The sequence below is a fragment of the Pleurodeles waltl genome, chromosome 4_1 (assembly GCF_031143425.1).
Source record: "Pleurodeles waltl isolate 20211129_DDA chromosome 4_1, aPleWal1.hap1.20221129, whole genome shotgun sequence".
NCBI lineage: Eukaryota > Metazoa > Chordata > Amphibia > Caudata > Salamandridae > Pleurodeles > Pleurodeles waltl.
This window is the reverse complement of record NC_090442.1, coordinates 219,735,979-219,756,097: the sequence shown is the minus strand read 5'-3', so window position 1 is coordinate 219,756,097 and position 20,119 is coordinate 219,735,979. Positions and strand designations below refer to the sequence as shown.

The 20,119-nt window shown below is 48.0% G+C and overlaps 1 protein-coding gene across 1 annotated transcript in view; it reads right to left on the bottom strand.

Annotated features, from left to right (window-relative positions):
- Positions 1–364: 364 nt before the first annotated feature.
- Positions 365–20,119, bottom strand: part of MRPS35 (mitochondrial ribosomal protein S35) — a 149,269-nt gene continuing 129,514 nt past the window's right edge. Inside the window, exon 8 of the mRNA XM_069228175.1 lies at positions 365–1,072. Within this exon, the coding sequence (XP_069084276.1) occupies positions 794–1,072 (279 nt within the window). The 3' untranslated portion in view covers positions 365–793. The remainder of the gene's footprint in view (positions 1,073–20,119) is intronic.

The window sequence follows — 20,119 nt, the reverse complement described above, 5'->3', positions numbered from 1 at the left end:
ATCCGCCACTCAAGAGCACAGAACCTCGAGGTGAGGCATTAATGGCCAACTGTGGAAGAGATCGTGTGAAACACAACACTGCAATGTTGGGTGACTTTCAGAAGCACTGCTCACAGGTGAAGGGGTTAACTGCCAGAGTAGCACTGGGGGTGGGGTTAACATGCCGGCGCAACACAAGACTTCAAATAAATAAATACAAGTTTTCCCTAGTGTTTCAGTTACAGTCTCACATGGACTAAAGAGCTTATTGTGAGATGATTACTCAAACACTCGGGTGTTACACTGTGGTAGTCCACACTGGACATGATCACACTTGGGATCAGGCCAAATCCTTCTACGATGCAAGAAAGCATTGAGCAAAAAATCAAAGTTATTTTTTATCTTTAGTATGAAACGTTTTAATGATAAGGCCAGTCACAGTTTCTTATGTACCACAGAAACATATTGTACATAGATGTTGTTTGAACCTCGGATACGTCACTGCATTGAGTTCTTTACTCCTTTTTCGGAGCTACGTTCACCCCTGAAATAGGACCAGCATCCCTCGGAAGTACTGTGTAAAGCAGTCGAGGTGTCACGACTCAGTTTATTTCCAATTGAAGGGCTGGCAGACTTAGCTCTTCTGGCAGCAGATGCTGTGTCCATAAAGAGTCGTGGGGGAGAATATGTCAAAATATGCATAATCCCTATGTACAATGCATCACTGAACTTTACTGACCACACGGGAAAGTAAATGAAACAAGCCCGTTTGCGTATGACGAAGCCAGGCCTCCAGTGCACCTCAGTGCAGGCTTCAAGGACCTGCCTGAACATTAAGCAGCTTCTTCACGGACTCTTTATACTTTGAGACGGAGTCTTCTGTCCCGACCTCATTCCTCAGTGTGACCACTGAGTTCCGATACTCCTTCACAACCTCAGACTCCAGCAGCTCCTCCCTGCAGACGGCTGGACTCTTCTCAGCCGCTTTTATTCGTAAGAGGGTCTCCAAGGCATTCTTCTCAGATGCGCTGTTCTCCCAGACAAACTCCTCCATGTCTGCTTCTGTCTTTTCTTTCTCCCACATCTCAGTTTTCTGAAGAAAAAAAAATAGTTAAAAGTTATCATTTTGCAATGCAGCAACATTTAACTCGAGACCAATGTAATGCAACTTCAAGAGTAAAGCAACATACAAAGCAAAACAGTTGCCGGCAGTGGACATTACTTATGCAAGGCTACTGGCCTTTTATGCAACACTGTGTTAAGTGTGCAACATCAATAAATGGATGAAAAGCAGATGCTTGCCACCAATTATCCAGGTGTACGGAGTCTAATGTCAATGTTCCCAATTAAGAAAAGGTACTGAATCAAGTGCTTGTGAAAACAGTTGAAAACACCAACCGGGTACAGAATGTGCAAACCCAGATTTACATCAATACACTATCTGTTTCAGTATCCCTAAGACACGGGAACCAAAGATAAACCTGTCTTCTAAAGACTACCTCAGCCTACCAACAATTTTGCCATCACTTCATATATATTAAATTCTATTCAATTTCAATGGTAGAAAACTAAAAAAAAACTAACAAACCTATATCCACTAAACATGAAACAAAAACAAAAACTCAAGGTCTGGAAAATATGAATATCAGAGAAAAGAATCATAATAAAAAGCACAATCATGTTGGCTCTGATTGGGAGCGCAGATTCACCTTCCTTATTTTTGGAAAGACAACTGGGGCTGGTAGGGTGTTCTAGTAAAACGTAATTGATCCAACACTTGCTGTGCTCATCTTCACACTTAAACTGCAACAGTAGCTTCTCGCTACGAGTTATGTAGAATATGGTGTTAGGAACTTGAGGGGCTACTGTAAATACTGAGAAAGTATACCAAATCTTCACTGTGTACTAAATGTTTCCCGTGGCTAATGTTCAAATCAATAATACTTAAGGCAATGTTTATATGTAAATTCTGGTACTTTAGTGTTTAGGCAGTGGCCTTTATATATCAATCCATAAACTTTGTGAGTATGAAAAATGCCATAAGATCCTAAGTTCCCCACAGTCGCCCAGAAGCCATCTCCAAACCAGAATCACTATATAGGTAAAACCTGTGCTACTTGCTCTAATACATGTGGACCTAGGGACAACCATCAGACATTTGCTCATGGACTAACCATTTTCATTTAAAGAACTACAGAATGAAAGTAGATTATTTAAATGCTGTAGACTTTTTCCTAGTAGTGCCTTCTGGGTGACAGTCAAGATTTACATGGTCTGACGATTGAGAACAGGGCTTGCATGCACTTCCTTGGCAGACCTATTAATAAGTTCACCACGTACGTTTGGAGCATCTGAAACCAAAGTAGCAGCCATATAAGGCATCACAGTCCTCAAACTTAGCCCAACAATGACCAACCACACTTTTACCAATAGTTCTTTGTAAAACAATGGTCTAAACTGTCGAAAAAACAAGGTAGTAAGAAGTACAAATAAAATCACATATGCTGCCATGGATAGAGTGAAGGGCCAGTAAATATAAAGATGATCTTTAGCATGACCAATACTACCTGTTAACAAGGGTATAAGCTGGTATAAATTCAGTTGAGACATGGATGAGACTTAACCACCTAAAAATCAATCCAGCAAAGTTAGAAAAATATTCTTTCTGTTTCCTATACAATTATTCTGTGGGACAACTTTCTATGGCCAAGCAATCACAGGAATAACCCCCCCCCCCACCCCCAAGTTACCAAAGCCACCCCCCCCACCCCCGCCCTTAAAACTATATTCTGATTATCTATAAAAGATCAACTGAACGTTTTCAGAAAATGTTATTAGGATAGCCTGCACCACTGCAAAGTGTAAGAATCTGTCCTCTGCACTTCCTTAAGAAGAGAAGGAAAATCACTGACCTGTGCAGGTTATTGTAGTTATTTTACCCAAAGAAATATTGGCAAAGCTATGCTCAGCTCTCACATTGCACAACACTGTGTGGCTTATGGACATCCTCAATGGTGTTATTCTCCTTAGCAGATAATTGTTCCACAAACTCTTAATTATATCAATAGAAAGGGGTCATTCAGAAAGAGTAATGTCATTTAAAAGTGCTGGTCCATGAAAGAGCCTGTCCTCCCAGAGCCTGTCCTCCCACTAGATCAGCTCATTACCAATGTGCTGTGAATAGATTTAGTTCACAATCTAAATCACAGATCAGCGAGTGAGAAACCAATTTTTCTTTACATTTAATACAGGGTGTATGGGCCAGCGCAAGAGATGTGGAGTGGAGGTGCTTAGAGGGTTTGTGGAATCTCAGATGGTGGTTGGTGTAGGTGGGTCCGGAAATGTGCAGGGCCTTAAACGTGTGGGTGAGGAGCCTGAACTGGCATCTCTTCTGAACTGGGCGCCAGTGGAGTTTTCTGAGGTGGGGTGGTGTGGGTGCGACAAGGGAGATCCAGGATGAGTTTTGCTGCAGTGTTCTGGATAGTCTGTAGGCTTTGAAGTAGGTGGGCCTTGATTCCCATGCACAGAGTGCTTCCACGGTCCAGTCAACTGGTGACAAGGGCTTGGGTGATGGTGCGTTTTGGGGAAGCTGCTTGAAAATGTTTGTAACATGCGCAGGATGAATACGTAGGGGGACGGCACTGCTTTGTCTTAGCACCTCATGGTGAGTTTGCTATCCAGGATGATACTGAGATTCCTGGGGCTTCAGCTGGGGTTGGAGTGGGCTCCAGTTCTCTAGGTCACCAAGAGTTGTTGCTGCCGAAAAGATCTACACTTCAGTCTAGTCTGTGTTGTACTTGAGGCAGTTATTCCTCATATAATTGTTGATGAAAATTCGTTCTGGCAGCAGTAGAGTTTTTGGAGAGGGAAAGGATGAGTTGCGTGTCGTCGGCATAGGATATAATGTTGAGTCTGTGGAATCTGACTATGCTAGCAAGGGGGGACATCTAGATGTTGAAAAGGGTGGAGCTGCATGATGAGCCTTCAGGAACTCCGCAGATGACTGGTTTGGAGGTGAAGTGTGGAAGGTGGACTCATGATGAAGGAGGCGATCCATCTGAGGGAGGCTCCTTGGATGCCTATGTTTTGAAATCTGGAGATAAGCGTGTGGTGGGAGACAGGATTGAAAGCTGCTGAGAGATCTAGGAGGATAAGGGCGGCTGTCTTTGTCGAGGAGGGCCCGGATGTTGTCTGTGGCCAAGATCAGGGCTTTCTCGCTGCTGTGGTTGCCACAGAATCCAGATTGGGAGTCGTCCAGGAGGTGATTGTGTTCAAGGTAGATGGTGAATTATTGGTTGATGGCTTTTTCAATGACTTTGGCCAGGAAAGGGAGCAGGGAGTCTGTAGTTGCAGAGTTCGATGGGGTCCAATGAATGTTTCTTCAGCAGGGGTTTGATTTCTGCGTACTTCCAGTCTTCTGGGAATGTGGCAGAATACAGTGAGGTGTTGAGTAGGGTGGAAATTTCAAGGCCGATCCTGGAAGCTCCTAGGTTGAAGATGTGGTGGGGCATGGGTGGGTCGGATGGAACCCCTGAATGGATGGATATCATGATGGTGTCCTGAGTGGTGAGGTGCTTCCAGGCAGTTAGCCGTGGGATGGTCGTGTGTGTGGAGGTATAGCTGTTGAAAAAGTCTTCAGGCTCAAATTGGGGAATTAACTTTCTGTGGATTTTGGTGATTGTTGTGGAAGAAATCTGTGAGACTGTCGCATAGAACCTGAGAGGGGGAGATGTTGCTTGTCGCCGTTGCGGGGTTGGTGAATTCCTTGATTATGCAGAAGAGCACCTTATAGTGGTTAGCTCTGAAGCTCAAAGCGATTTTTTTGTTTTGTTTTTTTATGTCTCATGTAGTTGTCTGTGGTACAGGTTCAGTGCTAATGTGTATGCAATTCTTTCGGCTCGTTCTTTGTTGGTGCGCCACCTTCTTTCAGGATGTTTGCAGTGGTGCTTGATGTCCTGAGGTCCTTACTGTACCAGCTGGCTTGCTTGGTGGATCTTTTTATTTCTTGTTTTTGATAGGGGCAGCAATATCAGCGCAGACAGTGATGCAGGTGTTGATGCTTCCTACATCCTGGTTCACGATGTGGTGTTTGGGCAGGTTAAGGGCGAGGGTGTTGGTCCATTCGGTCTCTGAGGCCTTGTTCCAGCTGCAACGGCCGGCGCTGGGTGGGAGGGCATGGGGTTTGTGATGATGAAGTAGACAACTGAGTGGTCGGTTCATGTGTGTATTTGATGCGGTTGTAGGAGGTAGATATGGGGTCAAGCATGTGTCCTGCAATGTGCGTTGGGTCGTGTATGAGTTGGGCGAGGCTGAGGTTGTACAGGCTGTTGAGGAGGTTGGCGGAGTTAGGGTCAATCATGTCATCAAGGTAGAAGTTGGGTTCATCCAGGGACGCACATCATTCGAGACGATGGTGAGGTGGGCAATGCAATTGGTGATGAGGTGCAGAAGGTGGTTCGAAGTCCCAGTGGACGGTATGAAAGGGTTTCCTTATAGAGGATTTATCACCCCTTTGGACAGCGAGTTTGAGATGTTCCACTGCTGGTGTCGTCCGTGGCGGTGGTGCATTTGATGAAATCTTTCTGGATGACGGCAATTCCTCCATCTGCCTTGTTGATGCAATCACGGTTGGTGATTGTGTATCCTGCTGGTATGGTGTGGTGGCGATGTCGGCGGCCGATGCAGGGTTGAACCATGTCTCCGTTAGGAAGACCATTGTAGGAAGTTGGCTCTGTATGTACTATTTCAAAGTAAGAAATAGCATGCACAGAGTCCAAGGGTTCCCCTTAGGGGTAAGATAGTGGCAAAAAGAGATCATTCTAATGCTCTATTTTGCGGTAGTGTGGTCAGAGGGTAGTGTTAAGCATTTGTTGTACACACACAGGCAATAAATGAGGAACACACACACAAGACAATTCCAGGCCAATAGGTTTTTATATAGAAAAATATATTTTCTTAGTTTATTTTAAGAACCACAGGTTCAAGATTTACAAACAATACTTTAAATGAAAGGTATTTCCCTCAGGTATCTCAGGAACTTTGAATCATCACAATAGCATGTACAGTTTTGGCACAAATGGCAATAAGCTATTTTAAAAATGGACACTGTGCAAAAATCAACAGTTCCTGGGGGAGGTAAGTATTTGTTAGGTTCACAGGTAAGTAAAGCACTTACAGGTTTCAAAGTTGGGTCCAAGGTAGCCCACCGTCGGGGGTTCAAGGCAACCCCAAAGTTACCACACCAGCAGCTCAGGGCCGGTCAGGTGCAGAGGTCAAAGTGGTGCCCAAAACACATAGGCTTCAATGGAAGTAGGGGTGCCCCGGTTCCAGTCTGCCAGCAGGTAAGTACCCGCGACTTCGGAGGGCAGACCAGGGGGGTTTTGTAGGGCACCGGGGGGGGGGACAGAAGTAGGCACAGAAAGTACACTCTCAGCGGCACAGGGGCGGCCGGGTGCAGAGTGCAAACAGGCGTCAGGTTTGCAATAGGATTCAATGGGAGACCTGGGGGTCTCTTCAGCGACGCAGGCAGGCAAGGGGTGGGCTCCTCTGGGTAGCCACCTCCTGTGCTAGGAAGAGGGCCGCCTGGGGGTCGCTCCTGCACTGGAGTTCGGATCCTTCAGGTCCTGGGGGCTGCAGGTGCAGGTGCAGTGTGTTTCCCAGGCGTCAGGTTCTTTGAAGCAGGCAGTCGCAGTCAGGGGGAGCCTCTGGATTCCCTCTGCAGGCGTCGCTGTGGGGGCTCAGGGGGTCAACTCTGGCTACTCACAGGCTCGCAGTCGCCGGGGAGTCCTCCCTGTAGAGTTAGTTTTCAACAGGTCGAGCAGGGGGCGTCTGGTGCAGAGTGGAAAGTCTCACGCTTCCGGCGGGCAACGTGTGGTCTTTAAAAGTTGCTTCTTTGTTGCAAAGTTGCAGGTTTGTTGAACAGGGCTGCTGTTCCTGGGAGCTTCTTGGTCCTTTTAGATGCAGGTTAGTCCTCTGAGGCTTCAGAGGTCGCTGGACCCTGGGGGATGCGTTGCTGTTGCAGTTTTTCTTGAAGTGGGGAGACAGGCCGGTAGGGCTGGAGCCAAAGCAGTTGGTGTCTCCATCTTCTCTGCAGGGCTTCAGGTCAGCAGTCCTTCTTCGTCTTCAGGTTTCAGGAATCTATCTTCCTCGGTTCTGGGAGCCCCTAAATACTCAATTATGGGGTGTGTTTAGGTCTGGGAGGATGGTAGCCAATGGCTACTAGCCCTAAGGGTGGCTACACCCTCTTTGTGCCTCCTCCCGGTGGGGAGGGGGGAGGGGGTCACATCCCTAATCCTATTGGGGGAATCCTACATCTGCAAGATGGAGGATTTCTAAAAGTCAGAGTCACCTCAGCTCCGGTCACCTTAAGGGTTGTCCTGACTGGCCAGTGACGACTCCTTGTTTTTCTCATTATCTCCTCCGGCCTTGCTGACAAAAGTGGGGGCTGTGGCCGGAGGGGCGGGCAGCTCCACTAGCTGGGATGCCCTGTGGCGCTGTAACAAAGGGGGTGAGCCTTTGAGGCTCACCGCCAGGTGTTACAGTTCCTGCAGGGGGAGGTGAGAAGCACCTCCACCCAGTACAGGCTTTGTTCCTGGCCACAGAGTGACAAAGGCACTCTCCCCATGTGGCCAGCAACATGTCAGGTGTGTGGCAGGCTGGTAAAACTAGTCAGCCCACACTGGAAGTCGGTATGGTTTCAGGGGGTATCTCTAAGATGCCCTCTGGGTGTATTTCACAATAAAATGTACACTGGCATCAGTGTGCATTTATTGTGATGAGAAGTTTGATACCAAACTTCCCAGTTTTCAGTGTAGCCATTATGGTGCTGTGGAGTTCATGTATGACAGACTCCCAGACCATATACTCTTATGGCTACCCTGCACTAACAATGTCTAAGGTTTTGCTTAGACACTGTAGGGGCATAGTGCTCATGCACCTATGCCCTCACTTGTGGTGTAGTGCACCCTGCCTTAGGGCTGTAAGGCCTGCTAGAGGGGTGACTTATCTATGCCATAGGCAGTGTGAGGTTGGCATGGCAACCTGAGGGGAGTGCCATGCCGACTTAGTCATTTTCTCCCCATCAGCACACACAAGCTGGCAAGCAGTGTGCATGTGCTGAGTGAGGGGTCCCCAGGGTGGCATAAGACATGCTGCAGCCCTTAGAGACCTTCCCTGGCACCAGGGCCCTTGGTACCAGGGGTACCAGTTACAAGGGACTTACCTGGGTGCCAGGGTTGTGCCAATTGTGGAGACAAAGGTACAGGTTAGGGAAAGAACACTGGTGCTGGGCCTGGTTAGCAGGCCTCAGCACACTTTCAAATCATAACTTGGCATCAGCAAAGGCAAAAAGTCAGGGGGTAACCATGCCAAGGAGGCATTTCCTTACAACGATGTTGGGCACAAGAGTGTTGATAAGGTACCAGAACTCAGTGGCGTGTTTGCCGAGTGAGCGAATGTTGAGGAGGGTGCATGAGAGATGGTGGTGGGGAGCTGGTGCTGCATGCCATGTGGGCTGGATGTTGCTGAGAGGGATGGGGGAATGCGTGTTGTGGCAGGTGAGTGGCAGAGGGTGCAGGTGGAAGGTCCTACCATGGAATGTGGTGCAGTGACAGTATTCGTGGCGGCACAGAGGGTCGAGGGCACGGAGGATGGTAGAAGCGTAGCTGTGGGTGGCACCTGAACCAGGGTTCCTGGCACCGGGCGCGGTACAGATGCAAACGGGTGGAGACAGGCTTGCTTTTGGCACCGCTGCCATTAGGTAGGTCCTCAGAGGTGCAGTAGGAGGCGGTGGGTAGGGCTGACAAAAGGGCGAGAAGGAGAGGGGGAGATGAGAGAAAGGAGTGGGAAAAGGGCAAAAAAGGGCAGAAGCAAAAGCGGACTAAAACGGCCCAAAGAGGGTAGAAAAAAGAAAAACGGGAGCAAAAAAGAATGAAGGAGTAAGGTGAGAAGAAAGCAATACAGAATAGACTGAAGTGGAGAGTACGAAAAAAGGGTGGTAAACGGGCGGGAGCAGCAGCAAAAATAGTGAGAATGAGAGCAGGAGCAGCAAAAAGAGAAGGAACGAGCAGGAGCAGCAAAAAGGATGAGAAAGAGCATTTTAAGCAAAAAAAAGGCAGGAAAGAGCAGGAGCAGCGAAAAGGGCAGGAACGAGAGCAAGAGCAGCAAGAAGGGCGGGAAAGAAAGCAGGAGCAGGAAGAGTATCAAGAAGAGAGTGGTGCAGAAGCAGGAAGAGGAAGAAGTTGCAGCAGAGGACAGAGGGCCTAGAAGAAAGCGGATCCTGGAGCTGGCCGAGGGCCAGCAGAGGTAGGTGGATAGCGGAGACTGGGCACCTGCTCTGACAGTTTGCATCTGATAGATAGGCTTGAAAAGTGATTTTCTTCCAGACTCCTCACCCAGCCATTTCAGCACACGGTGTAAATGGACTTTGGCGAAAGGTGCTTGGCAATAAGGATGACATCCAACACTTCAGGTTGTAGGTGAGATGCAGTGAATGGCCACCTCTCAATCTCTATGCATGTAGGTGTTGATTGCCCACAGGTGATCGATCCTCTTGAAGCAGGAGTCTGATCAAAGGGCAGATGTCTACGCCAGACATTTTGGGTACTACTCTACTGGCCCAATGCAAGGCCACTACGATGACTTGGCACTGATCGTTTCAGATCGTTTCAGGACTAAGAGCCGGAGAGGCAGTGTCAGTAAGGCATACGAATCCCATCTTCAATTCCAAATGGAATTCATCTCCCAGTGTGTCTCTTTGTGGGAACTCTAACTCACAAAACCTTTGACATTATGCATTCTCAACTGTGGCATAAATATTCTCTCCAGGGTTCTGTCCACTGCTGGGAGATGCCCTGCATCACCTTCGTGATTTGCCAGATGCTGCCGACTGAGCATGTTTGCTCTAAAATTCAAGGACTCCGCTAGGTGGTTTGCAGTCAGGAAAATTACCTGATGCTCTAGCCAGCTCCAGAGGCACAGAGACTCCTGACAGAGGACATAGCACCCCATTCCGTACTGATTGTGGCAGTATCAAATGCCAGAGAGGCCCTAAGGTCTTCTGGGACCGCCGGCAAGATCTTGTTGGCCATACCTCAGAGGACATGCATGTAGAAACCCAACAAATGGACTGAATTGACCCATCTCAGCACTATGCTGGCCGAGGTGTAGATTAATTGTTCAACTGCCTCAATCAATTTGGACTCCGTATCTGGAGACTTATTGTAGGAGGCTGGCCTGGCTTGTAGTGGGTACCAAGGGGTACTTACACTCTGTACCAGGTCCAGTTATCCCTTAGTGTAGAAGAGGTGTTTCTAGCAGCTTAGGCTGATAGAAGGTAGCTATAGCAGAGCAGCTTAGGCTGAACTAGGAGACATGCAAAGCTCCTACTATACCACTGGTGTCATATGCACAATATCATAAGAAAACACAATACACAGATATACTAAAAATAAATGTACTTTATTTTTATGACAATATGCCAAAAGTATCTCAGTGAGTACCCTCAGTATGAGGATGCCAAATATACACAAGATATATGTACACAATACCAAACATATGCAAAAGGAAGTAATGCAAGCAGTGTAAAGTTACAGTAGATTGCAATAGGAGCACATAGGTATAGGGGCAACACAAACCATATACTGCAAAAGTGGAATGCGAACCACGAATGGACCCCAAACCTATGTGAGCTTGAAGAGGGTCACTGGGACTGTAAGAAAACAGTGAGGGTTAGAAAAATAGCCCACCCCAAGACCCTGAAAAGTAGGTGTAAAGTGCACCTATAACCCCCAGAGAGCACAGAAGTCATGATAGGGGGTTTCTGCAAGGAAGACCAACACCAACAAAGCAACAACAGTGGATTTCCGGACCTGAGTACCTGTGAAACAAGGGGACCAAGTCCAAGAGTCGCGACAATGTCGAGAGTGGGCAGATGTCCAGGAAATGCCAGCTGAGGGTGCAAAGAAGCTGCCACCGGATGGAAGAAGCTTTGGTTTCTGCAAGAACGAAGAGGACTAGGAACTTCCCCTTTGGAGGATGGATGTCCCACGTCGTGAAGAAGCTTGCAGAGGTGTTCCCACGCAGAAAGACCGCAAACAAGCCTTGCTAGCTGCAAGGGTCGCGGTTAGGGTTTGTGGATGCTGCTGTGGCCCAGGAGGGACCAGGATGTCACCACTTGGATGAGGAGACAGAGGGGGCGCCCAGCAAGTCAGGGAGCCCTCACAGAAGCAGGCAGCACCCGCAGAAGTACCGGAACAGGCACTTAGAAGAGGAGTGAACCGGAGTCCACCCGAAGTCACAAAAGGGAGTCCCACGATGCCGGAGGACAACTCAGAAGGTTGTGCACTGCAGGTTAGAGTATCGGGGACCCAGGCTTGGCTGTGCACGAAGGAAATCCTGGAAGAGTGCACAGGAGCCGGAGCAGCTGCAAATCACGCGGTACCCAGCAATGCAGTCTAGCGTGGGGAGGCAAGGACTTACCTCCACCAAACTTGGACTGAAGAGTCACTGGACTGTGGGAGTCACTTGGGCAGAGTTGCTGAGTTCCAGGGACCACGCTTGTCGTGCTGAGAGGGGACCCAGAGGACCGGTGATGCAGTCTTTTGTTGCCTGCGGTTGCAGGGGGAAGATTCCGTCGACCCACAGGAGATATCTTCAGAGCTCCTGGTGCAAGAAGGAGGCAGGCTACCCTCCAAAGCATGCACCACCAGGAAACAGTCGAGAAGGCGGCAGGAGAAGCGATACAAGGTTGCAGGAGTCGTCTTTGCTACTTTGTTGCAGTTTTGCAGGCGTCCTGAGCAGTCAGCGGTCAATCCTTTGGCAGAAGGTGAAGAGAGAGATGCAGAGGAACTCTGATGAGCACTTGCATTCGTTATCTGAAGAATTCCCCAAAGCAGAGACCCTAAATAGCCAGAAAAGGAAGTTTGGCTACCTAGGAAGGAGGATAGGCTAGCAACACAGGTAAGAGCCTATCAGAAGGAGTCTCTGACGTCACCTGATGGCACTGGCCACTCAGAGCAGTCCAGTGTGCCAGCAACACCTCTGTTTCCAAGATGGCAGAGGTCTGGAGCACACTGGAGGAGCTCTGGGCACCTCCCCTGGGAGGTGCAGGTCAGGGGAGTGGTCACTCCCCTTTCCTTTGTCCAGTTTCGCGCCAGAGCAGGGCTGGGGGATGCCTGAAGCGGTGTAGACTGGCTTATGCAGAGATGGGCACCATCTGTGCCCATCAAAGCATTTCCAGAGGCTGGGGGAGGCTACTCCTTCCCAGCCCTGACACCTTTTTCCAAAGGGAGAGGGTGTAACACCCTCTCTCTGAGGAAGTCCTTTGTTCTGCCTTCCTGGGCCAGGCCTGGCTGGACCCCAGGAGGGCAGAACCCTGTCTGAGGGGTTGGCAGCAGAAGCAGCTGCAGTGAAACCCCGGGAAAGGTAGTTTGGCAGTACCCGGGTCTGTGCTAGAGACTCGGGGGATCATGGAATTGTCTCCCCAATCCCAGAATGGCATTGGGGTGACAATTCCATGATCTTAGACATGTTACATGGCCATGTTCGGAGTTACCATTGTGACACTATACATAGGTAGTGACCTATGTATATTGCACGCGTGAAAAGGTGTCCCCGCACTCACAAAATCCGGGGAATTTGCCCTGAACGATGTGGGGGCACCTTGGCTAGTGCCAGGGTGCCCACACACTAAGTAACTTAGCACCGAACCTTCACCAGGTGAAGGTTAGACATATAGGTGACTTATAAGTTACTTAAGTGCAGTGGTAAATGGCTGTGAAATAACGTGGACGTTATTTCACTCAGGCTGCAGTGGCAGGCCTGTGTAAGAATTGTCAGAGCTCCCTATGGGTGGCAAAAGAAATGCTGCAGCCCATAGGGATCTCCTGGAACCCCAATACCCTGGGTACCTCAGTACCATATACTAGGGAATTATAAGGGTGTTCCAGTATGCCAATGTGAATTGGTGAAATTGGTCACTAGCCTGTTAGTGACAATTTAGAAGCAGAGAGAGCATAACCACTGAGGTTCTGGTTAGCAGAGCCTCAGTGAGACAGTTAGGCATCACACAGGGAACACATACATATAGGCCACAAACTTATGAGCACTGGGGTCCTGGCTAGCAGGGTCCCAGTGACATATAACAAACATACTGAAAACATAGGGTTTTCACTTTGAGCACTGGGCCCTGGCTAGCAGGATCCCAGTGAGACAGTGAAAACACCCTGACATATAATCACAAACAGGCCAAAAGTGGGGGTAACAAGGCTAGAAAGAGGCTACTTTCTCACACTTATAAGGAAAGAATTGTGTTTCACCTTATAGGTTGAATCCTGAACCATCAGGCTTTCTGGAGTAGGATGTTTAGTAGGAAAATTAGGTCACCAGGCTCCAGTATTTGACACCTGGTCATCTTCCTATTCACTGGTAGGAAGAAACATAGGTTTGTCCAAGTGCCCAGCAAAGTATCAATGCGGGACTGTCTAAAGGAGAGCTAGGACTCAGAAGTGGCATGCACAGTATGCAGATTTTCTCTAAGGACATTAGTCTTGGTCTTGACCATGGGCAGCTGCAAATCTAACTGGTGAGTGTCCAACACCATATGAGGGGAGGTACTAAACCCACTGCAACCTTGTATATCCATATAGAAATGATCATCATAATGAGGGCGGGATCACCATCCCCTTCTAGTAGACTACCTTGTGCAGAGTCCGAACTGAAAAAATAATATAGCTTCTGTTGGTGCAAAAGGCTCTGTGGAGGTATTAGTTCAGAATAAGTATATATGACAACAGGTTGTGCTTTTGTTATTTCATAGAGACACACTGGTCTGAAGTTGGTTTTGGGTCAGAGATCAGGATCATAATAGGACCCTCTTTTTGCAGCATCGGCGTTGACAAGTGGGAGCCCGGAGCAGAGCCAGACACTGGAATAGGTGTCTGTACTAAGTGCAGGCACTAGACCCAGACCAGGTCCTCGGCTGTCATTATTTGGGCCCCAAAGGCATGCCGGAAGAACCAGGAAAGTGCTGAACACCTGAGGCCTTTGAAGGCCTCAATTTGCTGCAGCATCACCAATGGCCTGGGCATGCTGAGGCGCACCGAGATCAGCTGGGGATTCTGCCCTGCACTTGTTCACCAACTAACATTTTGACAGTCTTGCTCCTTCTCCTTGGACTCGGGGTGGTGGGATGGGGTAGAGTCCTGTTTCGCTTTATTATGTTTGCACTTAGACTTTAATTTAGATTTAGCTGAGGACTTCGGCTGTGAGGTAGACCGCTTGCAAGAACGGCCCCAAAGACCAAGTCCACACCCGCAACCTAGAGAGGGACTTACATGAAGGTCTCAATTTCTTCTAATATTTGATGGTATACAGCTTCACCTCCCGGTCTCGGATCGTTTCAGGTGCATGAGATCCCAGTTGCAGCAAAATTCTGAGTCATGCTCTAAGCCCAATCACAAAAGGGACATTGTGTGTGGGTCTGTGACTAACATCTGTTTTCTGCAATCACAGCATGGCTTGAAGTCTGGTGTCTTAGGAAGGGATATGGTTCCCTAGCACTCTAGTTCTGAATTTCCTAGAAGTCGTCATAAGGCTCAACGAATGTGGGAGAGGAGCTCCAATTTCACGTCAGGAGGTGGGGAAATTAAAAAAAAAAAAACGTCAGCACGCAGTGGTTGAGCTTTTTATGCAGCTCCACTTGGTCACTTCTGGGGCCGGAAGGAGCCATCACGAAGTCTCACAGCGCCACCCAGTGGAGCACTGTGGCACTGCTGGGAAAGTTTCTGGGTGCATTATGGTGCCTGGAGAGAGTGCTGAAGTGAGGAATCTGTAATTAGAAGCAACCATCAGTAAACAGACTTCAGGCTACTTCGAACAGCCTCTCAAAAGCTTACTTGCTCGTACCAGATGTCAACAGGCTCCTTGACATATACAATGCACGCCTGAAAATCAAGTTGAGCTTAATATACCTCTGAAAACATGATCCTTAATTTTCATACCCTCTGCACCAATGTACACCCAAGAACTAAACAAAAAAGCACAGAATACATAGATACAAAAGAAATGGGTATGGACCAATGCCCCTGAAGGCATCACACAACTCAAAGCTCTCTGCTCGGCACACAGACCCCTCATCACCAAAATCAGGACCACCTTTTACAAAATTACGATCAACGAAGCAGCCAAAAGATGCTATGCACTCTTCAAAGTAGTCCAGCTCTGCACAAACCCACCTCAAGACCATCCATTACCTCAATCAGTCCTCAAATAGCGAGACGATCCACATGATCAGAACCCACATCTACAGTACAAAGCCCATCATCGGCTCTGCCTGTCACCCACATCATCCTACCCGCAAGTGGACACCGTTCAACCTCCTCCTATATGCTGAGCTCGTTCACATCTTTAACACTCTCGAGGGCACCTCCCATGAGTTCACCCACTGAGAAATCTTTTCATGAAGATGCCCCAATCTCCTCAACAACATGAAATCATCCCTTAGCCTAGGCTTCAGACCTGCTGAAACACAGAGGTAGCTACTCTTCAAGCAGTGAACAATGAGAAAAATTACACCTGCCCCCTTTTTTTTTTTTTTTTACTTTATTTTGGCCGATAGCATATTTAGACCTTGGTCAGTCTCTCTGCAGCCTTGAGCACGGTTGACTTGCAAGCACAAACCGCCACCATGGAAAGGCATATGGGTTTCTCCAATACAGCTCTGCAGTGGTTCACCTCTTACCTCACCAACTTCCACCCGCTCAACCAGGAGGAAACTGCTGGATCCCACAAACCTCCTGTCTCCTGCATGGCAGACTAAGAATCCATGTTCTCAAAATTACTCCTCAACCTGTACTCTGAAGGGAGTACGCTGCTCCTCTTCAAGACTGCATCACCTACAGCCCCTCCGAAATGACACCTCTGCATAACTGGGTGAGACGCTAGCCATCACAAGCTGTAAGTGACACCAGGTGAGAGGACATTGTCAGTCTGGAGACTAAGAAGTACAGCAAGGAAAGAATTAGAAGTTGGGCCTGCTCCAGACATGCACCAAGGATCTCGAACAGCATCAACTCACGACTGATTTACACCTCCCGTGCACCTCAGAAAGCACTTGAAAGAGCATTAGCACTCCCCTCTGCAGAAGCCCATGGTTATCTGCCTGTTTGTAAGCCATCATGAATCATTCCCTTGGGCTCCTGCTTGATGTTCGGCGCTCAGGTGAACCCCAGGTAGCTTTGCTGCGCGCACAGATTAAGTTTAAACAGGTATCTTGGGGGGGCCAGGGTCCCCTTCCCTAAACATAACCCCCTTGTCCGCTGGCATCGACTTAACAACGTGTACTGAAAATAACATATAGCGACACGGAGCTGTGCGGCGCACAGGAAGCCAGCTGCGGCCCTCCCGGTTTAAAAACAATATTCTTCTGTTCGGAGTTGCTCCGTGTGAAACACGAGCGTTGATGTTACGAACATCATATAATCAGCGCAGTGACTGTGAGATTTCCAAAGCAAAGTAATTAAAATAGATAGTTTTAAAATCAAATTAAAGGAAATGTGGTCGTCGTTATTAGTTAAACTGTGTGAGCGCAGCGACAACTGAGAACAGTCTGTGTTCACTGGTTTTCTCATCCCACCCCCTCCCAACAAACAAAACCTCCCAGGGGTCAGCAATATCGATTAACATCGCCCAGACGTCCCTGGGAATGGCATTTTAAAAGGCTGGGTACAAAACAGTACAGAAACTACATTATGCTGAATTTAAAAAAGTCAAAACCTTCCCAGTTCTGGTGACTCACAGTCTCCAGTCAGACAAGATGCTCGACTGTCTTTTGTCCACAAAAGGACTCCTTTCAGTAGGGGCCTCGCGTTCAAATGAGCTACAAACAAGGAAAATGACAAGGGTGGGGGTGAACTGTTTCCGCTCGAGCGCTCCTCCTTTCCTCGTCGCCACCTTGTGCCTTCCAAGGCTGGACGTCTGGGCAGCGCGGGGACAGAACAAGGGTCTCTCACAGGGATATTGTTACTTGAGAGTAAGGGGATATGAGCAGAGCACCTGGTGACCGCCTGGACCATGGCTGGCACAGCGCCTGCTGCCTCCCTCACAGTCTATCAGTGCAGGGCCTCCAGCCCCGTCCTTCCCTCCGGACACACGGCGCGAGAGAGCTAATTACCGCGATTACATGTCGCGCGCGGAGAAAACCCAGCTCTGCGCGCATTAACCCGATGAGCTGGCGAGATGACAACTGATATCAGGATTACCGGAGCACTTAAGCGTCTTGAGGCAACGCAAGGCAAACTCAAAACAGGCATTTCTTCTCACAGAGGCGAGCCGATATGGCAGTCATTTGTATAGAGGGCTGTGGAGAGTGACCAGTGCGGGGGTCGGTGGGGGAGTTACAGTAATGAAAAATGGACCGACCTACGGAGTCAAATATGGGGCAGGTGCTCATCCTTAAATCAGGACATTTTTGGTTAGCCCCCTTGCCTCATGGATTCCAATTAAGAGTTTATCTGCACTTGCTACCGCTGCTAACACATGCGCAAAAGTAACAAGTAAACGCCCGAGACATTCATTTGACTAACTGTTAACTAGAGGCTAGATATACAAAGCCATTTTGCATTACTTAACGGTTCGAACGGCTATATCGGGCCATTAAGAAATGCAAAATGATCTTTTCCGATGTACAAAGCCCTTTAGGGAATAGCAAATTATGATTTCTACCCGGGAGAAATCGCGATTTGTGATCCCTGAAATTGGAAATCACAAATAGGGATTACCTATTTGGGATTCCTATTCAGATGTACAAAGCATTCCCTAAATGCGAACTGGGCATTTAGAAAATGCAATTACCATCGACTTCAAGTCGATGGTAACCATGTGCAATTTTAAAAAAGCACCCCAAAATGCTTTTTTTTTTTAAAGTGCAATAGAGCACACACATGCCCATTGGGCATGTGTGTGCTCTACATGTGCACTGCTTCCTGATAGGGAATTGCTTTTTTGGAAATGCAAAACCGATCCATTGTCACAAATGGCATGGGATTTCTTATTTGTGATTCCTAACAGCGATTCCTATTTTGTAGGAATCGCTGTTAGGAAATCAGTATCTTGGTACATAGCATTTTGCATTTCCTAAATAGCGATTTCTCTGAAGTCCTTGGTGGGCGGGGCCTAGCAGGCCCATGGCGCTAAAAACCTGCCTGGTATGGTGGAAGGTAAGGCACAAAGAGGGCTCACACCGATTGGTTGGCGCCCATTGAAATGTCCAATCCAGGCTGGGACAATAAGCTTTATTGGGAGATAATGGCTCGCTGTATGCCTTATACGTACATGGTTCCACTTCTCTGTTGCGCTGCGTCTGAAGCACAATGCGCATTATTCGCTTGAGGCGCTTGTACAGCACCTACAAGGGGTGTTACACAGAGGTGTGGAACCCTGGGACGCAGATATGCTATGTAGTGATCCATTCAATCGTCCTTTAACATTGTGCGCTTTCCCTCAAGGTCATAAAATACGTCACTGACATACATGCCAACAGACGCGATTCAGACAGGGAACTCCCAATTTTTTAAGGTAAAAACGGCTTTATGTTAGCTGTCTCTCACCTGAAAGTGCCACTGCTTCTATTCTTACCCCCAATTATTTTTTCAAAATGTCCGACTTCCCTAGCCTAAAATATAGGCATGTATGCCCTGCTGTACGTGCCCTTGCGCGCTTCAGATGACACCACGCGTGCCTCTGTGCTTTTAGGACATATTATTAATTTTCGCTGGGCCCTTTAAGCAGCCTCCATCAGATGAACTGCAATTAAATCCCTCAAGAAGCTACATCACGTACTTAATATCAGTAATGTCTAAAAATGCAGTCGGGGTGTATTGCATTACAACCCAAGTTAAGCAGAAATAACCCAGAGTGATGAAATATTTCTCCTATGCCTGGAAAGCGCCGCCGACGCCTCTGTCAGCGCTGTCACTGTGCGGGAGCTAATCATGTGCAGCTGGAACGCCAACCAATAAAGAAATAATGGTCGTCTTTATTGTCGAGTGATCAGCCCCTTGTCAGGGGTATGTTCAACGTACACCTGTACAGTGGTGGACAGGCTCCCCCCGGACTGTACACAGCCCCAGCTCCCTCAGTTAATGTTACCACATGTTATTGAGCTATCAGAAGCAGTGACTCGGAACAGTCTGCTGAACTTTTAAACATCTTTAATCCCCAGAGAGCTGCCAACATCTCCCAATAAATATAAAGGCGGAGCCCCTGCACACTCCACATCCTATGAATGCAAATGTCCAAGCCAGGACATCTAGAGCCATGCATTAGAAGCAGTGTTTTTTGGAAGGGGGAGGGTGGGAACAGTAGGTTGTGATGTTGCGTGTCCTCCATTCAGTGGCGGCTGGTGACATTTGAAAGTGGTGAGGCGTAAAAGTTGGGGGATGCGTGCTATGTCCCAAGCATAAAGGGAGGTTCAGTGGGGGAGGAGGTGTTCCCTCAGAAAATTTTGGAAAAAAAAAAGACAAAGGCAAATGGTGCATTTTAAAGCACATTTGAGAAAGCATCAAGGTTTATAAAGCAATTGTGACTATGTAGCCTTGGACTATTTAAACACATTCAAATCTGCCCCATATGTTACTGTATTACTGCACCATGTGATTTCTTAACTTGTCATAGAGGTGAGATGATGGGTCAGTTACATTTAAAGAAAGGATATCGTGTTTTAACTAAATAAGCATCTCCTACTCGCAGTCCTGTCCAAGCTCGAGCAAAACACAATATTTATGGCCTCACAGATTCTCAGCTAGTCAATGCTAAAAATAAAACTGTCTTTAGATATTGCTGTAACTTATGCAGATATATAATGAATGTTCTATTTTTTAGTAGGTGTTCTATAGTCGTGTTATCAAAAAATAAAAATAACACTATTCCTTTCTTTGAGTTTACAGCCCTAGCTTATATATTATGATTACCACCACTTCCAACCCTATCAAACACTTAGGCCCTCATTCCGACCCTGGCGGTTTCAAACCGCCAGGGTGGAGGACCGCGGGAGCACCGCCGACAGGCCGGCGGTGCTCCAATGGGCATTCCGACCGCGGCGGTAAAGCCGCGGTCGGACCGGCAACACTGGCGGTCTCCCGCC